This window comes from Thalassophryne amazonica, chromosome 22, assembly GCF_902500255.1.
Source record: "Thalassophryne amazonica chromosome 22, fThaAma1.1, whole genome shotgun sequence".
Classification (NCBI taxonomy): Eukaryota; Metazoa; Chordata; class Actinopteri; order Batrachoidiformes; family Batrachoididae; genus Thalassophryne; species Thalassophryne amazonica.
Window position 1 is genome coordinate 22,846,310 of NC_047124.1, and position 10,213 is coordinate 22,856,522.

At 38.3% G+C, this 10,213-nt stretch overlaps 1 protein-coding gene across 2 annotated transcripts in view; it reads right to left on the bottom strand.

The window, feature by feature from the left end:
* tfec (transcription factor EC) overlaps positions 1-9,898 on the bottom strand; it is a 23,305-nt gene extending 13,407 nt beyond the window's left edge. Inside the window, exon 1 of one of the 2 annotated variants that reach the window (XM_034163609.1) lies at positions 9,697-9,898. In XM_034163609.1, the coding sequence (XP_034019500.1) occupies positions 9,697-9,753 (57 nt within the window). In that variant the 5' untranslated portion in view covers positions 9,754-9,898. The remainder of the gene's footprint in view (positions 1-9,696) is intronic. The other variant, XM_034163610.1, reaches the window with a different exon arrangement.
* Between the last annotated feature and the right edge of the window lie 315 nt (positions 9,899-10,213).

Consider the following 10,213-nt stretch of genomic DNA (forward strand, 5'->3'; position numbering starts at 1 on the left):
CACATTTCTCTATCCTCTTCCAAGTCTTGTAACTCTTCCCAGGATATAATAATAATAATAATAATAATAATAATAATTACAGTTTTTGCACTCTGCTAACTGTTTTACAAGAAAAAATACTTTAAATTGTTCAATTTAAATTCACTTCAATACACCTTTTGTTCAGTTTGTTCAGACTCACTCATCAGTATGAGTAAACAATAAGAATGGAATTACGTACACATCAAGAATCATTGCATTTATAGCAGCTCATAATCTTAAAAGACTTTCAAAAAAAGGATGCAATAAAAACTGCCACAACAAGGTATTTTACAAGTGAATTGCAGAAAGGGTTAAAGGTAGAGGTGGGCGGATCGATCTTAATATCGATACCAACGCTGGTATTGATATTGAATGATCCTCATGTAAAAAGATCGATACTCAAGCTTTTTCACCAAAGTCTACTCTCTGTCTGTAAGAGCAGCGCTGTGTCACACAACACGGAGCATCGCACCCTTGTATTGTGGTTTTCAGCCCTCTACCTCAGGAGATTTTGTTTTAAGTTGTGTTGAGTGATATTTTTTAAATAAAAATGTTGATTGTGATAAAGTATTTTATTGTCACATTTGTACAATGTTTGGCGAAATTCTATCCTAGGTCTTTGGATCTATGAAGCTTAAATATGAAAAAGTATCTATCGGCAATACTGGGCCTGTATTTACTTGGTATCGGATCAATACCAAAATTCTCGGTATCGGCCATCTCTAGTTAAAGGCTTTAAATGACTGTTTTATGCACATCCAAGTGGAAACAGAGAGAATTAATCTGTAAGAACGTGTTCAGCTGGAGGTGAAATCCTCCTCATTTTTAACAATAAAAAATACTGTTCAAACTCTTTCTGTCTTTTAATGTCAGACTGGGAAACCAGCAGATAAAAGATCAAGCCAGGAAATTCTCAATAAAAGTTACAAAGAATGTCTGAACTGACTGTGAAGGAGGTGAATTCTCTGGAGTCAGCTTCCACGCCGGTTGGTCATCAAAAACCACTCCCAGACCTTTGTCTGACTTTACAGTTTCAACACTCAAACCATGAATGACACACTTTTTGTCTGTTTGTGTTTCCTCTACAATCTGAAGTTTGTTTTGGGTTTTAGAAACATTTAAATCTAAGACAGTACACTGTAAAAAAACAAAAAAAAAAAACAAACAAACAAAAAAAAAGGATATGGTCAATATGTCATAGTGCTTTTTTAATTTACTTTCACTTAACATAATAAATTATGAAATTTCAAGTGAATTTCATGACTTGTCATCCAGTGAATTCAGGCGTGTGAGTTGCTTCAGTTCAATGAAAATTTCAATGTGTCAGTTTAAATTATGAGTTTTATATTGAAACAAAACTTTTTTTTAAATTTGGGTTTACTCAAGTTTTTATGTAGATCCACCTAACCACCTGATGAATTAGTATAGTCTGACTGTAGACCTCGAAGAAGGGATAACGTACAATTTGTCAGAAAATTTCACATAAAAGGCCATCCTCACTGTGACTTCTGCAAGAACCCTTTACTTTCTGTTAGTTTACAAAAAAAAATATCTAAAATCCGCAGTGCAAGCTGATAGGAAAAATTAAAACCAAGAAATAACCCCTCAGTCCAAAGATAAGACCACATCGTGTTAAATGCTGAAAAAAATCTGCCAGTATAACTTCCTGTCTGTTAAGCAGATTATAGCGCATGCAGTTTCTCATCAACTGCACTCACAACAAATGTTTTGATGACCCTTTCAAAACTTTTCATTATAAGTGATGGAAGAGCCATGGGTCTGAAATCGTTGACTTTTAGGAATAAGTATCTTGGTCAAAGATTTCTAGATTATATAAATTTGTCCATCATTGACTAACATTTGGAAGAAACAGTGGAAAACCATCTGGACCAGGAGCTTTTCTAACATTAACATATCTAAAAATATCTTTGACCCTCTCCTGACTAATCACAATGTGGACAACAAACTGAAGAGTCTCTTAATAATAACATTCTGTATTTGCAGAGAAATCATGCTTTTCAGACCAAGAATAAACAAGTATGAAAAGCATTTGGAAAGTAAAGATCATTTATACCTTTAAATTTGAGATGTTCCTTGTTGCTATCAGACGAAACGCATTTGATCGCTCTCCAAGCTGCCTGCATGTCACCGCTACTGTAATTTTATTCCATCTTCTCCTTATAATTTGTTTGTTTTTCTTATCTCATTCAAACTTGCTTCATTTTCTGAACTATTCCAAATACAAAAAAAAAAATAAATCTTTTTATTTAAAATATTTTTAGTTTGTTTTGGGTTTTTTTGTAACCTGTGGTTTATTGTCAGTGGTTATCTTGAATGTTTTACAATTTTTACTTTGCATGAACACATTCAAATATTATGCACTAGGGATTTTCAACAATAACAGTAATCATAGAATAACTTTTTAGCAGTTGTCATTTTTACTATATGAGCTGGTTAAAATACTGCACATTTGGGCTGTGCATTGACAACAATATCAATGAAAGGCATCACAGGGTGGATGCATACCCTGTGTGTTCTGCACACTCATATAAATGTATATTATGAAATCAATATATCAAAAATGTGTTTTCACATCTGTGAGGTAATTTATACCCAAGGCCATCCGTCTGACCATCTGTGCTCTGCATAAGTCCAGTCATGTTACTGCCAGGGTCTTCAATTTCACAGGGAACATTCTTGGGACGCAGACCTTGGACAAGTTCAAAGATGACTAACCTTGACCTATGTTAAGAGGTCAAAAGGTGACATTCTGTTTCTTTTTTTCTGCTCATACGGCCGAGGGTATTTTAGCGTTGTGTTACATATTGAACTCCTAATGATGGCAACCTATTTGTTGATCAGTATGAGCTGCATTGAAAATCAGAAATTTCACTGGATGGTCCGCTGTGCTCCACACAACCACTGACTGGTCTAGTTGGTCCTTGTGACATGATCCCTTGAAGGGAATACTGATTTCATTTGCTGTCAATCTTCCCCCGTTAATGTGTCTTAAACCTTATCGAAATGTGAGAACTTCCCCTTCTCGAACAAGTCACAGTTCAATCACAAATATTTGACTTATCAATAAGAGCTTTTGATCAAATCTGGTAAATATCATGGTAAATGCTTTTTTTTTCTTTCTTTCTTTCTTTCTTTCTTTCTTTCTTTCTTGGAGGTGTGTAGTTTGCTTGACTTTGAGTGATTCAACAGGATTTTTTTCTTATTTTCTTCACACACACACATACACACACACACACACAAGCACAAGCGTTAGAGAACTTGGCCCAGGTTAGGGAAGTGTAGGATGAGCTGCTTGATCAAAGAATCAATGAATTAATCACACACACACGCACACAGAGAGAAAGAGAGAAGAACGATTTCAGTTCCAGCCTTGCATTTCCACGACGACAACAGTAATAATTCAGTACTTTGAGGCCTTAGCAGCCGATGATGTCATCTTAAGTGATTTAATTTTTTAAGATTGCATCAACTTGTTAAAATACTGCACACAAAGGCTTTACACGATCTGCAGCAATAACAATAACAGTTGATGGATTATCTTAATTCTGCAGGTTTGCCTCCAGTGTTTCTAATCTATAAAATTTCTATGATATAATCGGTAATGTGTGATATGTAAGAGTCATTTTTCATTTCGTCATATCTCTTATATCACCGTTGTGTTGTTAAGACAGTTAATTGTTTTACGAGTAATGATTTATCACACGCAACGTGACTAAATAGGAGGTATTCAGCTATCATTAATGAAGATTTTTATGGCTCAATGTCAACCACCACTAAAAACCACAAGGACGTTTTGCTTCGGCAGCCTCGGAATTGGACTTTATACCAAAACTCAGCATTAAATTTTCCCCTTCAGCCTGAGCTGCACTTATTCGCCACTCGTGCACCTAAATAAGAATGAACTCATCACAATGCGCGGCTTGTTGGGAGTGACTGAGAACTCTTATCTGACTCGTACCCGGCCAAAAAAGATGCTGGTTGTTAGCCAATCAACATTCTTTTTCCACTACGGCCAGCAGGAAAGATTCCAGGACTGTTGCGCACCACATGGGCTTTTTATGTGACGACGGATTGTCCTGGTTTATTTCGGCTTTCTCACTACTGTAAATCCCGGAGACACACTTGTTATCCACTTAAGGGAATCTGATTAGATTTGAGGGCTAATGTTGCTTCAGTCACCGAGGACATCCTTGACAATGGCGGGCCTGTGCATGTGTGAAGGGGAAGATGCCAAAAGTGATAAATGTGCGTGGAGAAAGATCTAATTAATCTGGTCTCAAACTTTCCGTGCAACTATTCTTGTGTTTCAGATGGTTTGGTTTTCCCTGTTCTCACTACAGCTACTTGCACCTGTTGCAGTGTGTGGTGGTGCCACAGAGGTCACAGGTTCACTTCTCATTTACACACACTTTACACAGTGAGTGCTAAGTGTCTGCCTGCAACAGTGCCCCCTATCAGTCATATTGTCCAGGAACAAAAGTAGGGCTCAGCAAATCTGCATTTTTGCATCAGAATCTATTATATGATTACATTTTGTACACCATTTGTTACAATACAGAAAACTCATCAACATCAGCCCTGTCGGTCTTAGATTCACTGTCTGTCTCAGAAGTATGTCCTAGATAGTCCCTCGGGCCCACTGGTGCTGGTATTTATTGGTATATTAGTATCCCGCTGATATACCTGGTCCACAAGCTTGTAGAAGTTGTCCTATGTATGAACTGAGACCCACTGATGCTGGTGGTTTAGCCCTGGATTCTGTAGTGTGAAGTCAGTGTGAGTCTGTGACTCCCCCTTGATAGAATACCAGTCCAACATGGTACTTCCCCAGCTAAGGTGGGTGGACTGGCACAATACAGATGACATGTCTTGTACAAGAAGACAAACAGGTAGCATGACTAGGAATCAAACTCAGGTTTAAATATTGGTACCCCAACTCTTATTACAGTGATATACCTGGTCTACAAGATTGTAATTGTAGAAGAAGAAGAAATTGTACAAAAAGAAGAAGAATGTGTGTCAAATGTGAGTCTGGGACTTCCCCTTGACAGGACACCAGTCCTACATGTTACTTCCCAAACTAAGGTGGGTGGACTGGCACAACACAGATGACGTGTTGTACAAGAAGGCAAACAGGTAGCATGGCTAGGAATCAAACCCAGGTTTAAATATTGGTACCCCAACTGTTATTGCACTGATATACCTGGTCTACAAGATTGTAATTGTAGAAGAAGAAGAAATTGTACAAAAAGAAGAAGAATGTGTGTCAAATGTGAGTCTGGGACTTCCCCTTGACAGGACACCAGTCCTACATGTTACTTCCCAAACTAAGGTGGGTGGACTGGCACAACACAGATGACGTGTTGTACAAGAAGGCAAACAGGTAGCATGGCTAGGAATCAAACCCAGGTTTAAATATTGGTACCCCAACTGTTATTGCACTGATATACCTGCTCTACAAGATTGTAATTGTAGAAGAAGAAGAAGAAATTGTACAAGAACAAGAAGAATGTCTGTCAAATGTGAGTCTGGGACTTCTCCTTGACAGGACACCAATCCATTGCAGGCTAGTTCCCCAGCCAGAACAAATATCCATTTACAGCTGGGTGAACTGGGTCAATGCAGATGAAGTGCCTTGTCCAGGAACAAAAACAGGTAGCATGACTGGGAATCAATCCAAGGTCTACATATCAATAGGGCAGCTCCTATCTTACTGCGGAGCCTGCTTTGCAATGATGTAGAAGAAGAAGAAGTCCTATATAGACCCTGAGGCCCAGTGGTGCCAGTACTTTTCCCTGGATTCCACAGCATGAAAGGAATTTGAGTCTAGATCTCCCCCTGAAAGGGAGGCCACTTTCTACGTGACGTAAGTTGCTTCTCCAGCCAAGATCAGTACCCATATCCAGTTCGGTGGATTGGGACAATGCCAGTGAAGTATCTTGTCAAACAGCACAGAGAGATAGCATAACTGGGAACCGAACCCAGGTCTGCCTGCTGGTAGCCCAACTGCTTTCCCGCTGACTGTAGAAAAAAATTGTGGAATTAGTCTTGTAACCTTCTGCCAACCCAATGTGATTTAGAGAAAAAGAGGTATCTTGAGCCTTTTCCTATGAGGGACATAGTACAGATCCACAGCTCCTAGAATGTCAGCTTTCTATTTTAGAAATTCATTTTTTTTAAATATATATATATATATATATATATATATATATATATATATATATATATATATATATATATATATATATATATATATATGACACACATAAGTAATGGGACACATATGATTATCATTGAAGAAATCATAACTAAATGTAAAAATTCAAGGGGGCACAAAACCTTTTAACAGCAACTGGATAAGACCGAGGGGACTCCCACGTAACACCCCATTGGAGCAGATGGATGGCTACTATTTGGACCTCAATGTTTTAACAAGAAAATCACAGCTTGGCTTATTTTTACATTTCCTATGTCATGTTAAAGCTATAGTGTGTTGGATTTGGTGTCACCTAGTGGTGAGATTGCAGATTGCATTATTCCATCTCTGGTGACGATTTTGTTTCCTTTCACGTTTACTCTGTTTTTTAGTCTAAAATGCGAAAAACTGTGTAAACATGTCTTTCTTGGGCTACTGTATCAACATGGCGGGGCAAGATGGCGGCCTCCATGAGGGGGCCTGCTCCCATGCCGATATGAAGGCCTCATTCTAAGCTTTTGAAGACATCATTTCCCTGCTGCAGGAAATTATACACCGAAGAGCAGGTGGTTATGGATGCTATATTCCATTTATGCTAATAAACACAACTAAATCCTACACACTGTAGCTTTAAAGCTAAATAAGATTAAGCGTTCTTAAGAAGCTCCACATTTTAACTTGACTAGTCACTCGTAACATGTCAAACAGCAAAATAAAGCTGGTCAAATTCAAACAGTGCACACATAGTCTGTCTTTCAGTCTAAATCAAACATCCATCTGCTGCTGAAATCAGATTAATACAACACACATACACAGAAAAACACAGCGAGTGCACAAATCACAGAAAACCCAACTAACCTCAACATCAAACTCTCCTGAGATGTCTCAGGCAATGTTTGAATCTCTTTAATCCCACTGAAGCGCTGCAGTCACACTGGCTGTGTAACCGGCGCGCTCACAGGTGTTTCTCCTAAATGAAAAACTCTTGCCTAACTTAAGTTTCGGTCTTGCCCAAGTTCTCCTTTCACTTCAGAAAAATGTACCTCCTTATGAAACCCTCGTACGGCCATGACGTTAATTAGCTTGACAAATTCGAGGAGCAACCGTGTTGCAGGTCTGGAGTCATTTCTGCAAAAACTGGACAGCTGGGCCCATAAGTATTTGGGCAGTTGCCCACTTCTTTTTCTTTTTTTTGTCATTGTTGCGTCTATGTACCGCCACTGTGCAGATGAAATGAAACAATCAAGATGTTGTCATAGTGTAGATTGTCAGCTTTAAAGACAGAGTTTCAACAAAATCATCACATTTAGGAGTTGCACCCATTTGTATTCCGATCCCGTAAGTACTTAAAGAAACTAAAATATGAGGATATGTGAACGTTTCCACATCACTGCACATGGCTCGGGCGTGATCTAAATCAGTCATTAGGAAATCCAAACAGTATGGTACTGGATGGTATATCTGTGTGGCGAGGGTACACTAAAAAAAAAGTGAAAATAACAGGGAAATTATAACACAAAAAAAAAAACTCTAAAAAGAAAATCAATGGAGTAGTATTTAATTTACAGCAATAATGTGTAAAATGTGGACGGAAACTGAGCTGTGAATTTAACAGCATAAATCTCTTCATCGTGTACCATTGTAGAATTTACAAATGACTGTACTTTAAATACAGATAAACTGTAATACAAAAAACTTTACAATACAGTTAGACTTTACAGATGAAAATTTTATGAAATACAGTAAAATACTGATAAGGTTTAAAAAAAGAGCTGATGTGTCTGTTTAAATTACATTTTGAGGACATTTAAACATAAAGTGACCGTTTTGCAGAGATCTTCTAAATAGACAATAAAATTACAAGTTTACACTGTAAAATTTACATATAATATGTAAAACCATATTCGTGTCATTTTCACAGACTTCTCATGGCAACCACAGCTGCCAGAATATTTCTGTAAAAACAAGGGAATTTTCTTTTTACAGTGTTGTTCTCAAAACTATGATCATGCCAGAAAGAGGTGAGTGAGGGAAGCCACCAAGCAGCATATACTCATGAGAAATTTGTCATAAAAAGTAAGCAAAAGTAAGGCACAAAAGTTTGAACATATCTGCATTGTTTTCAGCTAAATTCATACATATTCAAAAACTATGATCATGCCAGAAAGAGGCGAGTGAGGGAAGCCACCAAGCAGCATATACTCATGTGAAATTTGTCATAAAAAGTAAGCAAAAGTAAGGCACAAAAGTTTGAACATAATCGGCAGTGTTTTCAGCTAAATTCATATATATTCATACAGATTCAAAACTATGATCATGCCAGAAAGAGGCAAGCGAGGAAAGCCACCAAGCAGCATATACTCATGAGATATTTGTTGTAAAAAGTATGCAAAAGTAATGCACAAATGTTTGAACATATTCTGCAATGTTTTCAACTAAATTCGTACATATTACAGTGGTCTGAGGATAAATGTGGTATGCACGTTGTGCGTGCATGTGAAAATTTACAGGAATATGCACAAAATCTCACTTGACTTTATGTATGATAAACCAAGCACACTGAGAATATGTTTCTTTAAGACACCCAGACAGCTCTGAAGGAGGTATAGGCTTCTGTGGTTGTGATTAGAGAAGCTGTGCACAATGTGACGTTTATCTGCTGCATCAGTCAGAGTTTAATAGCAGAGGGGTGACATACAGAAGGATTTTCTAAAAAAAAAAAAAAAAAATCAAATTTCAGCTGAGGTTTGCCAAAATGGACGTGGGAGACATGAGCCTAGATTTAATCTGTTTTACTGGATGACATTTCTTCTCTGCTCCATTCCACCATGAAGCTCTGACTGGTGGTGCACCAATCAAAAGTTGCACACATTGCACTGTGACTCCTTCAGTGTTGTCTGAATGTCTTGGTGACTTCCCTCACTTTTGTCCTCCTTGCACTATCACTCAGTTTTCAAGAACTTTTAAATCCACAGACTTGTCAAAAGAAAACTGGCTGTAAAAGTGATGATTGTATTAAAAAAATAATCCTTATATTTAGTTTGTCCAATTACAAATGAACTCCGAAAATAGAGTAAATCTGTAATTCCTAAACTGAAAGGTTAAACTGGTTCATTCCCCCCCCCCCAAAAAAAATACAAAAAATAATAATTAATTTAAGAAAATGAAAAAAAAAAGAAAAAAGTGCCCAAATATATATATATTTTTTACTTGACTGAATTTTTTTTCGTAACCTGAAATTATTTACGGTATGTTAAGAGTTGAACCAAGTGATGTTATACCCCCAACCAACTTTTTTTTTTATGCTGAGTCTACTAAACTGTAAAACCGCACAACCTAGATTGCAAAACGTGAAGGATCGCAACAATTGGTGGGCACTTGGTTACTGCTGGACCCTTTTCTCTCGCGTTGAAGCCCAAACACATGCCCTGCCTACAGATTTTGGCTGCTCCCCCTACCTGTAGAAGTTGGATCTCTGTCAAGGTGATCACTTTGACCGTGCAACAGCGACTCATGGCTCCGAGAGTGGCAGCGTCTCTCGGAAACCGGAGCTGCAAATTCTGCAGGAGAACAAGAACTGTCACAGCCGCACCGATGCCTGAGCCCGCAGACGGGAGAGAAATAGAGGAAGAAGAAGAGGAAAAAGAAGAAGAGCATCCTGCCTGAGCTTTGCAGAAATATTGGAGAGGAAAGGAAGGCATGACACATCAGCTTATTTTGGAACACGGCGCGCCGCTTCCCGTGTGTGTGTGTGTTTTGGTCAGAGAAAAACCTGACAGAGGCAGAAATCCAGATGGCAGTTATGGGGGATCGGGGCACGGGGTGGCTAATAAGTTGACAGAATGCAAATTCCTGCTTCTGGATCGCCACACTTTTCCTTCCTGCAGCGCGTCCAGCTCAGCACATTCTGCCAAGTTTATCTTAATGACACCCGCTTCCCTTGTAAGGCCTTTTCGGCATCACACCGCCGTCACG